This window comes from Bufo gargarizans, chromosome 3 (genome assembly GCF_014858855.1).
Source record: "Bufo gargarizans isolate SCDJY-AF-19 chromosome 3, ASM1485885v1, whole genome shotgun sequence".
In the NCBI taxonomy this organism is placed as follows: domain Eukaryota; kingdom Metazoa; phylum Chordata; class Amphibia; order Anura; family Bufonidae; genus Bufo; species Bufo gargarizans.
The window spans coordinates 412,019,621-412,041,074 of record NC_058082.1 but is presented as its reverse complement, the minus strand read 5'-3'; the positions used below and the strand labels follow the sequence as shown (position 1 = coordinate 412,041,074).

At 45.2% G+C, this 21,454-nt stretch overlaps 1 protein-coding gene across 1 annotated transcript in view; it reads right to left on the bottom strand.

The window, feature by feature from the left end:
• Positions 1 to 4,445: 4,445 nt before the first annotated feature.
• LOC122933396 (polymeric immunoglobulin receptor-like) overlaps positions 4,446 to 21,454 on the bottom strand; it is a 276,468-nt gene continuing 259,459 nt past the window's right edge. The window contains exon 10 of the mRNA XM_044288366.1: positions 4,446 to 5,703. Within this exon, the coding sequence (XP_044144301.1) occupies positions 5,642 to 5,703 (62 nt within the window). The 3' untranslated portion in view covers positions 4,446 to 5,641. The remainder of the gene's footprint in view (positions 5,704 to 21,454) is intronic.

Genomic DNA, 21,454 nt, shown 5'->3' with positions numbered 1-21,454 from the left:
AGCAGCAATAATTCTGTTGTTCATTTAAGCCGGATGGATGGACCGTTTTGAGATAGAAGATCCATTTGGCTTCACATTGCAGGATCCTCTTATCAAAATCACCCCGTCTTATTCCTGGCTTGATTTTTTCAATTCCAGAGAAGGAAAGACAGTCCAATCTGCCTTCGTGTTCGGTGTTCACATGTCGTGCCACCGATGTGTCTCCTATTCTTCTCCTCAACTCCCTACCAGTCTTCCCGACATATTCCTTTCCACATTCACATGTAATTTTGTAAACCAAACCCATGCTTCTGCAGTTAATAAAGTCCGTAATTGTATAGACTTTATCTGTATTGTTGCTCCTAAATGACTTTGCTTTGGCCATAAAGGGGCACGCCACGCACCTTCCACATTTATAGTTGCCACTAAGGCCTCTCTCCAGCCAAGTCTTTTGCTGGGGCCCTGGTGTATAGTGGCTGTGCACCAACATATCACGAATGCTTCTGCCACGTCTATATGTGATGCTGGGGTGCCCCTTTATGGCCTTGCAGACGTCAGGATCCATTAAAAGCACATGCCAGTGTTTAGATATAATATCTCTGATTCCAGAGGAACAGCCATTGTATGTGCTGATAAAACGGATCTCCCTGTTCTCACTGGAGCTACTGTGCATGGGGGCGTCTACTCACGGCGCCAATAGAGACACTCTATCCTTATTCAGGGCGGTCTGGTACGCTGGTGTAAGTACACCTGCTGGGTATCCACGGTCTAAAAAACGAGTTTTCAAGTCCCCCGCTTGTTTCACGAACTCCGAGCGCTTTGAACAATTCCTTCTTAATCGCAGATACTGACCTCTCGGTATTCCCTTCCTGAGGGGGTATGGATGGCTACTTTCCCACCTCAGGAGGGAATTTGTTGAGGTCGGCTTGCGATATATGGATGTTTCCAAACACCCCTGATGGTTTATATTCACTCTGATGTCAAGGAATGGGAGTTTAGATGAATTACATTCTGATGTGAAATGGAGGCCTATCTCGTTTTGGTTTAGTTGTTGAACCCAAGCCGAGAAGGTCTCCATACTCCCCTTCCAGATGACGAAAACATCATCTATGAAGCGCGCCCAGTTTTGGACGTGCTGCAACTCGATCGCGGACTCGTCCCTGAATACGATAGTGTTTTCCCACCAGCCCAGGAACAAATTGGCATACGATGGGGCACATGGGCTCCCCATCGCGGTGCCCCTGAGCTGGTGGATAAACACGCCCATTGAAGAGAAAATAATTTCTCTTCAATGAGAATAATTTTCTCTTCCAATAATTCTAATACAAAGGCGCTGTGTGCCTGAAAGTGTCTCCCCCTTGACGACAGAAAGTATGACACTGCATGAAGGCCCCATTTATGTGGAATGGATGAGTATAGTGCTTCAACATCTACACTTCCCAGTATGCAGCCCTCATCCAGCTGTATACCCTCTAACTGTCTAAGGAGGTCCCCGGTATCTTTTACATGGGATGATAAGGAAAGGACAAATGGTGCCAGGATCTTATCTATGTACACTCCTAGATTTTGACTCAGGCTGTCAATGCCCGACACAATCGGGCGCCCTTTTAGAGGCTTATAGCCTTTGTGCACTTTCGGGAGACTGTAGAAAGTGGCAATTTGAGGATGTGCCGGATACATAAATTCGAATTCTTCTTGACTGATAAGTTTGGCATATTTTGCCCTATCTAGTATGTTTTTTATCTCTTTTTTATATACAGCGGTCGGGTCACTCTGTAGGATTTCGTAGCAGTCCCGTGGGGCTAATAAATTCTCACACATTTCCTCATAATGCTTTGTACTCAGGATGACTGTGTTCCCACCTTTGTCCGATGGCTTGATGACAATGCCCTTATTCTTAGACAAGTCATCAAGTGCACACAGTTCATCCTCAGTACAATTCTGAGGTGCTGAATACAAATGTGTGGTCTCTAGGTCCTTACTGACCAATTTAAGAAAAACGTCCACACAGTTAGTTTCGCCTATGGGGGGGTGCCCTTTTACTCTTATTTATAAAAGGTGTGAAGGGGCCCTCACCCAAAACTGGTTCATTGGCAGTCAGACTTTCTAATAGTTTTACATCACCGCCAGGACCGTCCTCCATGGTCGTGGACCCCGCCCAGACGAGGTGAGATCCACCCTTTTTTTCATTTCATTTTTTTATAATAATATATGAACTGATACAGTGGAGGAGATTATTGTTGTTAGTGTTGTCAATGTCGTCTCTCACCCAGTGTGATACATTATTTTAAATGACCTAGTAAAGGTTACGTTTTATTGAATCCCAGTTTACAATATTTTTTCCGCCCCATTCAGGAGACAAGAATATGTCCCTGGGGTGGGACTCGCACCTATTTTCGCCAGCCCCATAGAAAATGAATGAAGGGCGTCTGCGCATGCGCAGTGCACCCTCCTTCACTTGCGGGGCCCCGTTCTCGATATACTGTAGGTGCAGGTCCCAGCGGTGGGACCCGCACCTATAAGACAATGGGGCATATCATAGCGATATGCCCTAATTGTCCATGATGAGACAACCCCTTTAATCTCACCTTTAGTGCTGGCCAGAGCCAGGAATCAATCTCTGTCTTTGCTGTTGAGCAGTCTCTTGAAGAAAAGCCTTGGCGGTACACATAGAAGTAAAGTCCTGGTGGGAACTCTATAGGTGCTTTCTATAGGATGGCACACGAAAAAGAAACCAGCCTCCAGCAATAGTATGTCAAGATGAACGAGAAAGTGGATTGTTTTTTTTTAATTACTCACAAGTCACAAAATTAGAGTTTATCCAGGGGATGTGGATTGTTAGCAGACACTTTCTGTTTTAAATTTCCCTACAGATAAAAATCGCATGTGGACAAGACTGGGGAACATGGTGGCCATAACTCTTTGCTCTCAGTTTGCTCCATCATAAACAGTTCATGAACCTGTGCTAGTGAGCTCCGTGAGGTTTGGCACGTTGCCCCATTTTGTTGGAAAAAGTAGCACATTTATTCTTGCAGTGTTAGTTGGTTGCAAAAATGTTCAAAGATGTCCAGGTAATTTGCTGTATTCACAATTGATTTAAAGAAAATTGGCCCCACTACTCGTGTTTCTGACACTGCGCCAATGGATCCTGGCCTTCTGATGAAGATTTCACAAGTGATATAATATATTGAAAACAAATTTAAATTGAAATGCGTCTGGTGCTACATCCCCCATTTTTGTACTAAAAGACCCAGTACCAACTACCGACTATCAATTGACCAGAGGTGAGCTGTTTATCGACGAAAGTTTTCAATATAACATAACTGTGAAATCTTCATCAGAAGGCCGGGATCCATTGGCCTAAGTGGTGACGTTAAATCCACCAACAGAGCCGTCTTCAGCAAGTACCTCCCGATAAAATAGTGCTGTATTAATAGAGGCACATTTGAGGAGTGACAGCACCTCGAGGTCTGGATGAAACTTCAGTCGATTAAAAGGTAATACTTACTTGCAAGTAATTCAGTAGCGGGACGCTGCTACCCACTCTGCTTCAGCGGGATGCCGCTGCATTCAGGTGTGGGACACCTAACATATGAATATTGGTCTTGGTCTCAAAATTTGATCGATACTCAGTGACTTTTTTCAGGGCTGCTCATTATAGATGAACATTGGGCCGACTATTATATCGAGGATTATCGAATATCTTGCAGAATATTGATAGTATTCATTTCTTGAGTTAGCGTTTTATCGAATATTGTCATTTATTTCTTGTGTTTATCGAATATCCAGTCGAATATTGTTAGCAACCATCCATTGAGCCAGTGTTTTATTGAATACTGTCAGCATTTCATTATATGGAAGGTTGCCATTTAGCTTGGTTGTTATGATAACAGTATACTCTATGTAATTGCCATTTTATCTGTTTTATTGCTTTATTAATAGCTGTTTTTAGCACAAACTAATAAAAGTGCAATATTTGTTCCAACCACATGGTCACGGCTTTCTTTGAGTGCCCTGTCTACTTTTATACATTTATCTTCTAATTGAGTGAGTGGTCTCGTTTTGACAGGTGCACCTTTTTGGTGTCCATTTCTCCTAGTGCGACATCTCATCTATTGATTTTTACATTTGTTGGCAAAGGTCTCCTACAGATCTTTGAAAAAATAAAAGCTGAGCTGATTGGTTGCTATGGACAACTAAGCCAGATTTACTAATAGGCAGTTTGATTTGGCAATATTGGAGGCGTGCTACTAATAGTATAGTATAGCCACCCTAGTACAACAATTGCAAGGCAGAAAGGAAAATCCCCAGGGGTGTAACTATAGGGGAAGAAGGGGAAGCGGCTGCTTTGGGGCCCTGACCCAGAAGGGGCCCATCCAGGAGGACTAAAAGATTTTGTCAGGGCCCCCTCAACAGTATTACACAATGAAATAATATACAGTGACAGTATAGAGAGTCTGAGAGAGTGATCTTTACTAGCCACAGGAATGGGGGCGGCATGAAAGGAAGGGGTTGTGAAAAAATTACTGGGGGAGGGGGGCCCCATTCAAAAATATGCTGTGGGGCCCAGTAATTTCTAGTTACACCACTGAAAATCCCGAACAGTTCTCACAGCAATCTTTCAGCAAACTTTTCAAGGTTACAGCCCTCTGTTTTTCCAGGGAGGCCCATCATTTGGACATTATTATGATGGAGGTGATTCTCCTGGTCGTCCTCTTTCACACACCAGGAAGAGACTTGGGTCTCCACATCTTCCAAACAGTGAATAATGGGGCTCACCCAATTCTTTATCTCAGATACTCGGTTCTCCACCTAAGTAAGCAGCTCACACAGCACATATCATGTCTGAGGAGTTCCAAATCCACGCACCTGACAGGCTGTAATGGCGGTCAGAAGTTGTGAGGAGACCCGTTGAAGTGTTAGCTCTGGCTGTTTAGCAGGGGAGGCAACTTCCTGTGCATCTGATGAACTGTCTGGAGCTGACCTCGGATTTGAGCCATTTTGAGCCTGCTTCTGTCTAAAGTGGTCCAGAGTCTGGGGCCAATCTTCACCACTGTACGATCCTAAGACTCAAAGAATACAGGGAGGCTGAATAAAAGTAGTTTAGCAGGTGCCAGGATGGTAATCAGGATGTGCAGGTCACCGAGCGCGTCTGCTCACATCTGTAGCTGGGCCACCCCTCACTTGTCTGACATTTATGGCATATCCTAGCAATATGCCATAATTGTTGATGTTCGACCAGTCCTCTAAACCTCAGTTTTAATGATAATACGTTAATACCAATATTTATCTCCCGTGTGGGAGTTTTCCTTCTATAAAAGAATGATTAATCTAATGCCATCAAATATTTGTATGAGCCATTCAATCTCTGGCTCTGAGATTCTCACTTTAGTGCCAAATGTACAGTGTCTCACTGTTAGCACCCCTGTGGTTCTTTGAATCATGCTGGATGTAAATTTCTCACGTGTTGTACATTCTTCTGTCGATTCATTACAAGTATTTGTGTAAATATACAGTTTCACATATAAGATATACAATAAAGACACATACATTTAGCTGTAGCTGCAATAATTAATAATTGAATGTGCATAGATAGGTTATTGCGTGATTTGTGTATGTGACTTGTTTGGAATTCCCAAGGTAAATTTAAGCAGCATTTTCTTCATTTGGCGAGCCGTTGTGATGGATAAGGAAGCTGGAATAAGCAAGATCTTCTTGAGACCCCTATAGGAACACAAAACACTGTTGTGAAAAACTGATTTGTTTCATTCCTATATTATTTTGTACACCTAATTTAAGCTTTAGTATGCGCAATTATTAAATAGTACTACTTGGTCATACCCATCGTGTTTAGAGTAACCCTGATTGTATTATTGTTGTACCATAAATTCATGTAGAATACTGGATGTGTCTGTCCAACTGATCAGTGAAATTATTCAATAATTACTCATGTAAAAAACACACAAATAAAACACCTGCTACTTATTTATTTCCTTTTTGGAAATGAAATTTTTTTTTTTTTAAATCCACAAAAACTTGACATGTCCAAAGGGGCATCCAGTCAGGGGCAGTGTAGCCGACTGTACCAGAGTATCAGAAGATCCTTTGGTGGACCTAGGTTTAATAGTGAGCTCCTAATGTCGAAAAAAAAAAAAACGCCACCCCAATTGGAGCTCACGCTATAGCTACCATTTGCTGCTAGGATCTATTTTTTCAGTAATCTAACTGACTAATATGATACCTATTAGACCTGAATATTAAACCTGTTAACTCTTTTAGACCTTATTGATGATATATCCTGTCTGTATACAATGAAAACAACAAAGATTAAAAAGGTATACCGTATACCCCCCGTTTGGCATATTCCATTCAGTTCAATGGTCAAATTGTAAAGGAGTTGAAAACTGCCTTTACAAACAGAACTCTTGCTATGGGTTACCATTTGACCCTGCGGCAGTGGTCACTCCACGTAAGTTGAGCTGTTGTACAATTATGTGACAATGATGAACCAAATTATTGAAGAATATGCCAGTAATATATATACAATATTATCGTATGTTTATCGCATATCATTTAACCAGCATCTATGTTGATATACTATATTATGTGCAGCATACTGTGCTAACGTGGGTACCATTGGGGAACATCAGTGACGGTACATTAAAAAGATACTGTACCAATGTCAGTGAAATGCCCTGTGTGCACCAGTCCTGAATACTGGTGGGAAATATTGCAGGCAGACTGCAACAAAATATTGCTACTCTGAGAGAGTCATATCTCCTTGGAATATATTCAATGGACATTGCAGGTGAGCCACATTGTAGATAATAGGAGACGATTAGATTTGAGTGAACACCTGGATGTTCGGGTTCGGCCAAACTTCACAAAAAATTTTGAGTTCGGGACCCGAACTTCACCCGAACTTGACCCCGAACACAAACCCCATTGAAGTCAATGGGGACCCGAACTTTTGAGCACTAAAATGGCTCTAAAAATGTCACGGAAAGGGCTAGAGGGCTAGCAAAATTTGGTTAAGAGCATGGCAAGTGCTCCGCAAACAAATGTGGATAGGAAAATGACTTCAAATAACAAAATATGCAAAAATAAAAAATAATAATCTTGATCTAGGAGGACGAGGTCCATATGGAGTAGGAGGTTCAGGAGACAGTGGATGTGGCGGTGTAGGTGGAAGTGGCGGTGGAGGAGGTAGCATACACTACTTTTTTGTTTTAAATTTATTTATATATTTTTTAATTAGGGTACACCCCAAACATTGGGAAATATAACCTGTGATAACCCCGTCCAGTCGTGCGAAACACACGTTCAGACAATACACTGTATGCAGGGCAGGCCAGCACCTCCAAGGCGTAAAGGGCAAGCTCAGACCATGTGCCCGATTGGGAGACCCAGAAGTTGCAAAGGGCAGAACCATCAGTCAGTTCGGCAATTACCGGCAATTACCCACTCCCGACTCGGGGAGGTAGTGACGATAAATAACAATACAGGACTCTTAAGATGCCCTGTTATTGGAATGATTAATATAAAATTATAGGGAATGTCACTGTGGTATTTTGGATTTGGAAACGTCAGCCAGGAAAGGCCCTGCTGCCGCTTTGTTGACTCTAGATAACTTCTGCTTGATCGCACGTCCCTGTGACGTCCACCATCCATTTGGATATCTTCTCTATCAACTTTCGAAAAATTGGTGAATATCACCAGAAAATGTAACAAAGTAGTGAAATGACATAAAATAAAATACGTACAAAAATTTGATTTATGAGGTGGAGGTCCATATGGAGTAGGAGTTTGAGGAGGCGGTGGATGTAGCGGTGTAGGTGGAAACCACGTTGGAGGAGGACAAGGTAGCCAACACTGATTTTTGGTTTTAATTTTTATTTTATTGGGGTACACTCCAAAAGAGTGTGAAATATCCGAAATACAAGCATGAGCAATTGTGCTGTAGTATAACAATGGCTTTTTAAGGCCGGTATACATGTCTATTCTGCACAAGGTACGGACAAGTACTGTGGGATCCATGCCTGGTTCATTTTAATAAAAGTGAGCTTGTCCACATTGGCTGTTGACAGGCGTCTGCGCTTGTCTGTGATAACGCCCCCTGCCATGCTAAACACATGTTCAGATAATACACTGGTTGCAGAGCAGGCCAGCACCTCCAAGGTGTAAAGGGGAAGCTCAGGCCATGTGCCAAATTGGAGACACACAAGTTGTATGGGGCAGACCCGTCATTTCAGTACGTGTAGGCATGTGCCCACATACTGCTCCACCATGTTGATGAAATGCTGCCTCCTGCTAAGACGTTCCATATCAGCTGGTGGTGCTGGTTGTTGTGGCATGCTGACAAAGCTTTTCCACATTTCGGCCATGCTAACACTGCCTTCTGAGGTGCTGGCGGTGCCCCAGCTGCATTGGCGACCTCTTCCTCTGCCTTCGCCTTGTGCTTCCACTGTGGCCCCGGTGTCAGGTGGGAATGCCACCAGCAGCGCGTCTACCATTGTGCGCTTGTACTTATGCATCTTACGATCACGCTCCAGTGACGGAATTAAGGACGGTACGTTGTCCTTGTAATGGGGATCCATCAGCGTGAACAAAAAGGGATAGAGTTGTCCTGTGAGGGTGAGAACGGTGCAGCCGCACCTCTCCCCAAGGTACTGCTGTGAGGCGTAATAGGAAAATCAAAGGGGCAGTAACAATTAAAACATGATATTTATTGGTTTGACTAAAACGTATATAGTCTCCTTACAAAACAAACAAACAGACACAGTCGGGTCCTGGGTACAGGTATGCCACTTAAGGTGGCTCGCTGTACACAGAATCCCTAGAGCAAGCCCTTTGTAAGGCTGTGTGGACCCCAAAGGTCACGAGGAGCCACAATTGGTGCTGAGAGTCCCCAGAATGGGAGTCCTGAATCCCACTTGGAGAACAGGGGAATGCCCAGTCGGGGTGGAAATTAAGAGTAGATCTTACCGGTAACAAGTCAGACCGTGCTTGTATCCATCGAACACAGGAGACAACCGGAAGTTAGTTCTTATCTCAGCACGTGGATTAGGTGTTCCTATGTGAGGGAAGGGTTCTTCCTAGGTAGGGTGATGCCTAATGAGGGGCCGCAGGGAGAAAAGCTGTCCCTGTTGCACCCTGCTTGTCCTACTATGACCCTGATACCCTAACACGGGATCCGTGCCCCGCAAGGGGTGGTCCCGTCCGGTACCTTACCCTGGTCTAAAGTCCCTATGAGACCCTGCCAGGGTGATGGGGGGACACCTAATCTATTTAGACTAGAGGTGATGGCAACACAGTGGATAAAAAGAGGGTATGTTCATATGTCCCTACGTGTTTCTTCAAAATAGAACATACACGGGAAAGATACTAGTACTATCAACCTCTTGAATCGTCAGGGGACGGGGGTTGGTACTAGTGGCCGTTGCCTAAGCCACTAAATGTCAGTGATATACTACTAGACACGGGTGGGTCAGGACAGACTAAAATAGATCACTCAGTAAACTTAGTCTATTTGCACTTAAGAGAGACCTCATAGCCACATAAGAAACTATGCTTATGTTAGGCAGTTGGAAGGGAGGTACTGGCTACCTCTAACCACTTGATGATGGATAACGTGGTTAATTTGTATCTAGAATGCGTATGGCAGAATCCAGGTACATCTGAAACACACAAGAAAAGGTACAAGACGCCCTATAAACTACTATAACATGGTGGATGCATTTAGTAGAAAAAACACAGGTAAGTGCAATGACCCCCTACTGCCGATGTATAGATAAACAGTCTTCAGGTATGTAAATGGGGATTCAGACATCAGTCAGTATTTGTACTTACAGTCAGGCCTTGGTGCGTATGGCATCCATCTGGCCGAGCCGGCATCAGTCGGTTTCTACGAGGCCGGGTGTGTGGTGTCTGGCAGCACTGCAATGCGCGCCGCTTCTGTTTTTGAATGGTAAGGGGGCGGGGGTAAGGCTGCGCATGTGTGCGCCGATCTAGGATGAATGGCGCGGTCTGATGACAAAGGTAGTCGCAGTTGCAGTCAAATGACCATCCGGTCACAGTCTGATGACGCGGCCGACGTTGTAGATCACGTGTGCTCGCGTCATCAGTCCAGAGATGGACGCTGGTGGGTGGGCAGGGCTGGCTGACGCCGGGTGGGCGGACGCATCGGCACTTCCAGAGAACTGAGTGGGTGGAGCTGAGTACGTCAATTATGCTCAGCTACTACAGGCCACTCGCATATAATTAATCCGTGGGGGGTCATGGTCACAGACCCTCCACTCTGGACAACAAAGTGAATATTTAACGGCAGGGGTAACCACAGTAGCTGACGATAGGTCCCCATTCTTTATCAATAGTATAAAAGCAAGCCAGTATGCAAGAATTTATGATGTGATCGTTGCATACTCAATCAAACACAGTTACCAGTTATGGCAGCATCATTACACTCCCCACCGCCCGACCCCCAAGAATCAGGGGATGAGGGAGGGTCAAGGGGAGGTGAAAGGGTAAAAGGTGTACACAGATGATCCTGTCAGAGGAAGCAACCAAACTGCAGTTGTTCATTGAGCCCTAAGGGATTAGTGGTTTTTGATTTAAAAATCCACCAGCACTCGCGTTGGAGTATGCGCTTATCCCGGTCTCCTCCACGCTGGGGTTTCTGGACGTGTTCGATGCCCATAAAGGTCACTGCTGAGGCACGGCCCCCATGGTTGGTCTGGACGTGCCTTGCCACCGGGGTATCTCTATCGTTACGTATATCCCCGAAGTGCTCCCCCATCCTCTTGCGTAGTTCCCTGCGGGTCTTACCTACGTATCTCTTGCCGCACTCACAGGTGATTAAGTAGATCACCTGTGGTGTGGCAGTTGATAAAGTCACGTATATGGTATGTGTGACCCCCTGGGTCCAACGCAAAGGATTTGCCCTGGGTAAGCTGACCGCAGAAACTGCAGTGTCCACACCACGTATAAGACGTGGATTAGGTGTTCCTATGTGAGGGAAGGGTTCTTCGTAGGTAGGGTGATGCCTAATGAGGGGCCGCAGGGAGAAAAGCTGTCCCTGTTGCACCCTGCTTGTCCTACTATGACCCTGATACCCTAACACGGGATCCGTGCCCTGCAAGGGGTGGTCCCGTCCGGAACCTTTCCCTAGTCTAAGGTCCCTATGAGACCCTGCTAGGGTGATGGGGGGGGACACCTAATCTATATAGACTAGAGGTGATGGCAACACCGTGGATAAAAAGAGGGTATGTTCATATGTCCCTACGCGTTTCTTCAAAATAGAACATACACGAGAAAGCTACTAGTACTATCAACCTCTTGAATCGTCAGAGGACGGGAGTTGGTACTAGTGGCCGTTGCCTAAGCCACTAAATGTCAGTGATATACTACTAGACACGGGTGGGTCAGGACAGACTAAAATAGATCACTCAGTAAACTTAGTCTATTTGCACTTAAGAGAGACCTCATAGCCACATAAGAAACTATGCTTATGTTAGGCAGTTGGAAGGGAGGTACTGGCTACCTCTAACCACTTGATGATGGATAACGTGGTTAATTTGTATCTAGAATGCGTATGGCAGATTCCAGGTACATCTGAAACACACAAGAAAAGGTACAAGACGCCCTATAAACTACTATAACATGGTGGATGTATTTAGTAGAAAAAACACAGGTAAGTGCAATGACCCCCTACTGCCGATGTATAGATAAACAGTCTTCAGGCATGTAAATGGGGATTCAGACATCAGTCAGTATTTGTACTTACAGTCAGGCCTTGGTGCGTATGGCATCCATCTGGCCGAGCCGGCATCAGTCGGTTTCTACGAGGCCGGGTGTGTGGTGTCTGGCAGCACTGCAATGCGCGCCGCTTCTGTTTTTGAATGGTAAAGGGGCGAGGGGTAAGGCTGCGCATGCGTGCGCCGATCTAGGATGAATGGCGCGGTCTGATGACAGAGGTAGTCGCAGTTGCAGTCAAATGACCATCCGGTCACAGTCTGATGACGCGGCCGACGTTGTAGATCACGTGTGCTCGCGTCATCAGTCCAGTACTACAGGCCACTCGCATATAATTAATCCGTGGGAGGTCATGGTCACAGACCCTCCACTCTGGACAACAAAGTGAATATTTAACGGCAGGGGTAACCACAGTAGCTGACGATAGGTCCCCGTTCTTTATCAATAGTATAAAAGCAAGCCAGTATGCAAGAATTTATGATGTGATCGTTGCATACTCAATCAAACACAGTTACCAGTTATGGCAGCATCATTACACTCCCCACCGCCCGGGAGGGTCAAGGGGAGGTGAAAGGGTAAAAGGTGTACACAGATGATCCTGTCAGAGGAAGCAACCAAACTGCAGTTGTTCATTGAGCCCTAAGGGATTAGTGGTTTTTGATTTAAAAATCCACCAGCACTCGCGTTAGAGTATGCGCTTATCCCGGTCTCCTCCACGCTGGGGTTTCTGGACGTGTTCGATGCCCATAAAGGTCACTGATGAGGCACGGCCCCCATGGCTGGTCTGGATGTGCCTTGCCACCGGGGTATCTCTATTGTTACGTATATCCCCGAAGTGCTCCCCCATCCTTTTGCGTAGTTCCCTGCGGGTCTTACCTACGTATCTCTTGCCGCACTCACAGGTGATTAAGTAGATCACCTGTGGTGTGGCAGTTGATAAAGTCACGTATATGGTATGTGTGACCCCCTGGGTCCAACGCAAAGGATTTGCCCTGGGTAAGCTGACCGCAGAAACTGCAGTGTCCACACCTATAGCAGCATTTAACCGGGTTGCCCAGCTTATCTCTCAGATTTGTGCCTCTCCTAAAGGTCACCGAGGGTTGGGGGCTTAGAACTGCGGTTAGGTCAGGGTCCTTAGGGAGGGTCCCCCAATTACGGCTTATAATCTCTCTTACGCTGGTAGATGCCGCATCGAAGGTCCCTACAACCCGTATCAGTCTCTGGGGGTCGCTGACTGGGTTCTTAGTGGGATGTAAAAGGGAAGTGCGCGTTTCAGCGCACGCCCTTTGGTAAGCCTTCTTAAGTGACCTCTTTTTAACCACAGGCCTAGATAGGGACTCCTGGCTTAACAAGGCCAAAACAGTTTTTTCCGAGCAAGCCTTTACGCAGAAAAAGTATACCCCTACTCTAAACGGCGCATTTGCCGAACTCACACGCATATACAAGGAGCACATCAGCTCCTGGTGGGAAGTACAGGGCTTAGATCAATACATTAAACAAGGCATTGTACCTTGAGGCCTTCGTATATCCCTGACCCCTGCCAACCGTATCAGAAATCCTGACTTATTAAGAAAGTGGGAAAAGGAGGCGACAAACAGTTCCGTTAGGTTGATGCAGATACTCTTGGATGAGGAAAGGATCGTCCTTGAACGGGTAGAAAAATTTTGGGGGATCAGATTGACATCACAAAGAGGTTCCACCAAGACCCTGAGTTTAGTAACAAGGAAACACGAATGCAGAATACCATCGAGCGTTATCAGTATCATCTCAAAGAACGCAAGCATAGGCAGTTTTCCAGAGACTCACAGGACTTTAAAGAAAATAAAGCATATCTTTTCTTGACAAACCCCGATAACCCCCAAAAAACAGACCAATCCTCTACCGAGATCGATATCTCGGACAGCGAGAGAGAGAGACACCCCAAGACTAGGGGCCGGGGCCGTGGCGGGTATAAATGAAGACGCCGGGGAGGTCGCTATAATATGAATCAATATAGCAATCAACTGCAATGTACTCCCCCTGTCTCACAACCATACTCTTCCTCATCCTCCACTTTTTTAGATCAAGGGATGCATTACCAACTGCGGAATCGCAACAACCAACCTCCGGCAACACAACAGTGTTGACCGATGATAGGTTGGTGATTAATTTGTCATCTCGCCCCCTGACCCAAACAGAGGTCAGGGTCTTGAGATGTGGCCTATCGTTTGTACCGACTACCCGATTTGACCTTTTTCGTTGGACCAAGGATCTCCACCTGTTCGCCCGCAAACTCAAGTGGCATAAGCATTTCCAGCTAAGGGACAAAAAAGAAAGTCGCGAGCTGGGGATACCGGTGGAGATCCTTGGTGACGTCCGCTTTCTATACAATCTGGATAGCATGCCAAGCAACCCTGAGGGTAGAGGTCCTTTAACAGGTCTAAAAAATAAAAGTACTAAAATGCCGCCCATTGGGGAAATCTCGTGCATTGATGTCTTTCTCAAACACACCCTATCCGAACTCTCTACCATGGATTCTACTTCCATGAGGTTTAACTGTAGTAAGGAAGAGAGGGGTGCATTACAGGTCTTAGAGAAAGATAGACAAATAGTGATCAAACCCTCAGATAAAGGGGGCAATGTAGTCGTCATGAACACCTCAGACTATAGAGACATGTGTCTTACAATTCTCCAAGATGCCCAGGGATATGAAATCCTGTCCGCTAACCCTACCTGCAGATTTAAAAAATAACTGTTAGATATCTTAACAAAAGCAAAGCTGGACAAACTCATCAGTGCTGATGAATTCGCGTTCCTCTATCCCTCCCACCCAATAATGGCAACCTTTTATTGTTTGCCAAAGGTCCACAAGGAGACAACGCCCATCAAGGGACGTCCCATTGTTTCAGGGGTAGGGAATCTTTCACAAAATATAGGCATCTATATAGACCATATCCTCAGCCCTTTTGTACAATCACTGCCCTCGTATGTAAAAGATACCAGAGATCTCCTCACCAAACTTGAGAACATAGAGATGGAGCCACATTGGTTTTTAGCATCAATTGATGTCGAGGCTCTATACTCGTCCATACCACACGATAGGGGGTTAGATGCAGCGGCACACTTTCTAAGAGCCAGGGGACTACAGTTCACTGCACATAATAATTTGGTTTTACAACTTTTACACTGTGTTCTCCACAGCAACTTCTTCCTCTTCGATGGCCGTATCTTCCACCAGCTCAGGGGCACCGCTATGGGCAGTTCGTGTGCGCCATCTTATGCGAATCTGCTCCTGGGCTGGTGGGAGGAGACAGTGGTCTTTGGTGACACACCGAGAAGACACTTGGAACACGTTGTCCTCTGGTCCCGCTACATAGACAACATATTCGTCCTGTGGAGCGGGCCAGAGGACGCGTTCACAGGGCTCGTTGAGGATCTCAATGACAACAACATAAATCTAAGGTTCACTTCTGTCATAGTGAAGGATCACCTCCCGTTCCTTGATATTTCTATATCTAGGGGTGTTTGCTGTAGATTACAAACCACCATTTACCGCAAATCAACGTCCACGAATTCCCTCCTCAGGTGGGATAGTTGCCATCCGACCCCACTTATCTACTTAATCACCTGTGAGTGCAGCAAGAGATACGTAGGTAAGACCCGCAGGGAACTACGCAAGAGGATGGGGGAGCACTTCAGGGATATAAGTAACGATAGAGATACCCCGGTGGCAAGGCACGTCCAGACCAACCATGGGGGCCGTGCCTCAGCAGTGACCTTTATGGGCATCGAACACGTCCAGAAACCCCAGCATGGAGGAGACTGGGATAAGCGCATACTCCAACGCGAGTGCTGGTGGATTTTTAAATTAAAAACCACTAATCTCTTAGGGCTCAATGAACAACTGCAGTTTGGTTGCTTCCTCTGACAGGATCATCTGTGTACACCTTTTACCCTTTCACCTCCCCTTGACCCTCCCTCATCCCCTGATTCTTGGGGGTCGGGCGGTGGGGAGTGTAATGATGCTGCCATAACTGGTAACTGTGTTTGATTGAGTATGCAACGATCACATCATAAATTCTTGCATACTGGCTTGCTTTTATACTGTTGATAAAGAATGGGGACCTATCGTCAGCTACTGTGGTTACCCCTGCCGTTAAATATTTGTTGTCCAGAGTGGAGGGTCTGTGACCATGACCCCCCACGGATTAATTATATGCGAGTGGCCTGTAGTAGCTGAGCATAATTGACGTACTCAGCTCCACCCACTCAGCCCTCTGGAAGTGCCGATACGTCCGCCCACCCGGCGTCAGCCAGCCCTGCCCACCCACCAGCGTCCATCTGTGTGGTGGGAGATGGGTTGACAGACAGATGCCGAAAATGGGGGGACGGCCGTAGCACTCTGGACTGATGACGCGAGCACACGTGATCTACAACGTCGGCCGCGTCATCAGACTGTGACCGGACGGTCATTTGACTGCAACTGCGACTACCTCTGTCATTAGACCGCGCCATTCATCCTAGATCGGCGCACGCATGCGCAGCCTTACCCCCGCCCCTTTACCATTCAAAAACAGAAGCGGCGCGCATTGCAGTGCTGCCAGACGCCACACACCCGGCCTCATAGAAACTGACTGATGCCGGCTCGGCCAGATGGATGCGATACGCACCAAGACCTGACTGTAAGTAGAAATACTGACATTTACATTTACATGCCTGAAGACTGTTTATCTATACATCGGCAGTAGGGGGTCATTGCACTTACCTGTGTTTTTTCTACTAAATACATTCACCATGTTATAGTAGTTTATAGGGTGTCTTGTACATTTTCTTGTGTGTTTCAGATGTACCTGGATTCTGCCATACGCATTCTAGATACAAATTAACCATGTTATCCATCATCAAGTGGTTAGAGGTAGCCAGTACCTCCCTTCCAACTGCCTAACATAAGCATAGTTTCTTATGTGGCTATGAGGTCTCTCTTAAGTGCAAATAGACTAAGTTTACTGAGTGATCTATTTTAGTCTGTCCTGACCCACCCGTGTCTAGTAGTATATCACTGACATTTAGTGGCTTAGGCAACGGCCACTAGTACCAACCCCCGTCCCCTGACGATTAGGGATGAGCGAACTCGAACTGTATAGTTCGGGTTCGTACCGAATTTTGGGGTGTCCGTGACACGGACCCGAACCCGGACATTTTCGTAAAAGTCCGGGTTCGGGTTCGGTGTTCGTCGCTTTCTTCGCGCTTTTGTGACGCTTTCTTGGCGCTTTTTGAAAGGCTGCAAAGCAGCCAATCAACAAGCGTCATACTACTTGCCCCAAGAGGCCATCACAGCCATGCCTACTATTGGCATGGCTGTGATTGGCCAGAGCACCATGTGACCCAGCCTCTATTTAAGCTGGAGTCACATAGCGCCGCCCGTCACTCTGCTCTGATTAGCGTAGGGAGAGGTTGCGGCTGCGACAGTAGGGCGAGATTAGGCAGATTAACTCCTCCAAAGGACTTGATTAACTGATCGATCTGCAGCTGTGGATCATTGAGCTGCTGATCCTCAATTGCTCACTGTTTTTAGGCTGCACAGACCGTTTGTCAGTCACATTTTTCTGGGGTGATCGGCGGCCATTTTGTGTCTTGTGGTGCGCCAGCACAAGCTGCGACCAAGTGCATTTAACCCTCAATGGTGTGGTTGTTTTTTGGCTAAAGCCTACATCAGGGTGAAGCTGTCACACCAAGTGCATTTAACCAGCAATAGTCTGTTCATTTTTTGGCCATATACAAAATCAGGGGCAAGCTGCGCCTGTCACCAAGTGCATTTAACCCTCAATGGTGTGGTTGTTTTTTGGCTAAAGCCTACATCAGGGTGAAGCTGTCACACCAAGTGCATTTAACCAGCAATAGTCTGTTCATTTTTTGGCCATATACTAAATCAGGGGCAAGCTGCGCCTGTCACCAAGTGCATTTAACCCTCAATGGTGTGGTTGTTTTTTGGCTAAAGCCTACATCAGGGTGAAGCTGTCACACCAAGTGCATTTAACCAGCAATAGTCTGTTTATTTTTTGGCCATATCCCAGTCTAATTCTGTCACTAAATCCATACCGGTCACCCAGCGCCTAAATACTAGGCCTCAAATTTATATCCAGCTAAATCTGTCCCTAGTGCTGTAGCTGGGCGAGTTATTTAGTGTCCGTTCAAGCACATTTCTTGTTCTGGGTTGAAATACAATTCCCAATTTAGCAATTTCATAATTTAGTGGTTTCTGCTATATCAGAGCTATTTGAAATCTATCCCTAAAAGGGTATATAATATTCAAGGTGCACATTGGGTCATTCAGAATAACTTCACACACACCCGCTACTGTGTATTTCCAAGTCTAATTCTGTCACTAAACCCATACCTGTCACGCAGCGCCTAAATACTAGGCCTCAAATTTATATCCAGCTAAATCTGTCCCTAGTGCTGTAGCTGGGCGAGTTATTTAGTGTCCGTTCAAGCACATTTCTTGTTCTGGGTTGAAATACAATTCCCAATTTAGCAATTTCATAATTTAGTGGTTTCTGCTATATCAGAGCTATTTGAAATCTATCCCTAAAAGGGTATATAATATTCAAGGTGCACATTGGGTCATTCAGAATAACTTCACACACACCCGCTACTGTGTATTTCCAAGTCTAATTCTGGCACTAAACCCATACCTGTCACCCAGCGCCTAAATACTAGGCCTCAAATTTATATCCCGCTAAATCTGTCCTTAGTGCTGTAGCTGGGCGAGTTATTTAGTGTCCGTTCAAGCACATTTCTTGTTCTGGGTTGAAATACAATTCCCAATTTAGCAATTTCATAATTTAGTGGTTTCTGCTATATCAGAGCTATTTGAAATCTATCCCTAAAAGGGTATATAATATTCAAGGTGCACATTGGGTCATTCAGAATAACTTCACACACACCCGCTACTGTGTATTTCCAAGTCTAATTCTGGCACTAAACCCATACCTGTCACCAAGCGCCTAAATACTAGGCCTCAAATTTATATCCCGCTAAATCTGTCCTTAGTGCTGTAGCTGGGCGAGTTATTTAGTGTCCGTTCAAGCACATTTCTTGTTCTGGGTTGAAATACAATTCCCAATTTAGCAATTTCATAATTTAGTGGTTTCTGCTATATCAGAGCTATTTGAAATCTATCCCTAAAAGGGTATATAATATTCAAGGTGCACATTGGGTCATTCAGAATAACTTCACACACACCCGCTACTGTGTATTTCCAAGTCTAATTCTGTCACTAAACCCATACCTGTCACCCAGCGCCTAAATACTAGGCCTCAAATTTATATCCCGCTAAATCTGTCCCTAGTGCTGTAGCTGGGCGAGTTATTTAGTGTCCGTTCAAGCACATTTCTTGTTCTGGGTTGAAATACAATTCCCAATTTAGCAATTTCATAATTTAGTGGTTTCTGCTATATCAGAGCTATTTGAAATCTATCCCTAAAAGGGTATATAATATTCAAGGTGCACATTGGGTCATTCAGAATAACTTCACACACACCCGCTACTGTGTATTTCCAAGTCTAATTCTGGCACTAAACCCATACCTGTCACCCAGCGCCTAAATACTAGGCCTCAAATTTATATCCCGCTAAATCTGTCCTTAGTGCTGTAGCTGGGCGAGTTATTTAGTGTCCGTTCAAGCACATTTCTTGTTCTGGGTTGAAATACAATTCCCAATTTAGCAATTTCATAATTTAGTGGTTTCTGCTATATCAGAGCTATTTGAAATCTATCCCTAAAAGGGTATATAATATTCAAGGTGCACATTGGGTCATTCAGAATAACTTCACACACACCCGCTACTGTGTATTTCCAAGTCTAATTCTGGCACTAAACCCATACCTGTCACCCAGCGCCTAAATACTAGGCCTCAAATTTATATCCCGCTAAATCTGTCCTTAGTGCTGTAGCTGGGCGAGTTATTTAGTGTCCGTTCAAGCACATTTCTTGTTCTGGGTTGAAATACAATTCCCAATTTAGCAATTTCATAATTTAGTGGTTTCTGCTATATCAGAGCTATTTGAAATCTATCCCTAAAAGGGTATATAATATTCAAGGTGCACATTGGGTCATTCAGAATAACTTCACACACACCCGCTACTGTGTATTTCCAAGTCTAATTCTGGCACTAAACCCATACCTGTCACCCAGCGCCTAAATACTAGGCCTCAAATTTATATCCCGCTAAATCTGTCCTTAGTGCTGTAGCTGGGCGAGTTATTTAGTGTCCGTTCAAGCACATTTCTTGTTCTGGGTTGAAATACAATTCCCAATTTAGCAATTTCATAATTTAGTGGTTTCTGCTATATCAGAGCTATTTGAAATCTATCCCTAAAAGGGTATATAATATTCAAGGTGCACATAGGGTCATTCAGAATAACTTCACACACACGCTTCTGTGCATTTCCAAGTCTAATTCTGTCACTAAATCCATACCGGTCACCCAGCGCCTAAATACTAGGCCTCAAATTTATATCCAGCTAAATCTGTCCCTAGTGCTGTAGCTGGGCGAGTTATTTAGTGTCCGTTCAAGCACATTTCTTGTTCTGGGTTGAAATACAATTCCCAATTTAGCAATTTCATAATTTAGTGGTTTCTGCTATATCAGAGCTATTTGAAATCTATCCCTAAAAGGGTATATAATATTCAAGGTGCACATAGGGTCATTCAGAATAACTTCACACACCCGCTACTGTGCATTTCCAAATCTAATTCTGTCACTAAACCCATACCTGTCACCCAGCGCCTAAATACTAGGCCTCAAATTTATATCCCGCTAAATCTCTCGTTACCGCTGTCCTGTTGTGGCTGGGAAAGTTATTTAGTGTCCGTCAAAGCACATTTTTTGTTCTGGGTTGAAATACAATTCCCAATTTAGCAATTTCATAATTTAGTCGTTTCTGCTATATCAGAGCTATTTGAAATCTATCCCTAAAAGGGTAGATCATATTGAAGGTGCACATAGGGTCATTCAGAATAACTTCACACACACGCTTCTGTGCATTTCCAAGTCTAATTCTGTCACTAAATCCATACCGGTCACCCAGCGCCTAAATACTAGGCCTCAAATTTATATCCCGCTGAATTTGAATACAATACATTGGGCCAAATAATATATTTGTTGTTGTGGTGAACCATAACAATGAGAAAAACATCTAGTAAGGGACGCGGACGTGGACATGGTCGTGGTGGTGTTAGTGGACCCTCTGGTGCTGGGAGAGGACGTGGCCGTTCTGCCACATCCACACGTCCTAGTGTACCAACTACCTCAGGTCCCAGTAGCCGCCAGAATTTACAGCGATATATGGTGGGGCCCAATGCCGTTCTAAGGATGGTAAGGCCTGAGCAGGTACAGGCATTAGTCAATTGGGTGGCCGACAGTGGATCCAGCACGTTCACATTATCTCCCACCCAGTCTTCTGCAGAAAGCGCACAGATGGCGCCTGAAAACCAACCCCATCAGTCTGTCACATCACCCCCATGCATACCAGGGAAACTGTCTCAGCCTCAAGTTATGCAGCAGTCTCTTATGCTGTTTGAAGACTCCGCTGGCAGGGTTTCCCAAGGGCATCCACCTAGCCCTTCCCCAGCGGTGAAAGACATAGAATGCACTGACGCACAACCACTTATGTTTCCTGATGATGAGGACATGGGAATACCACCTCAGCATGTCTCTGATGATGACGAAACACAGGTGCCA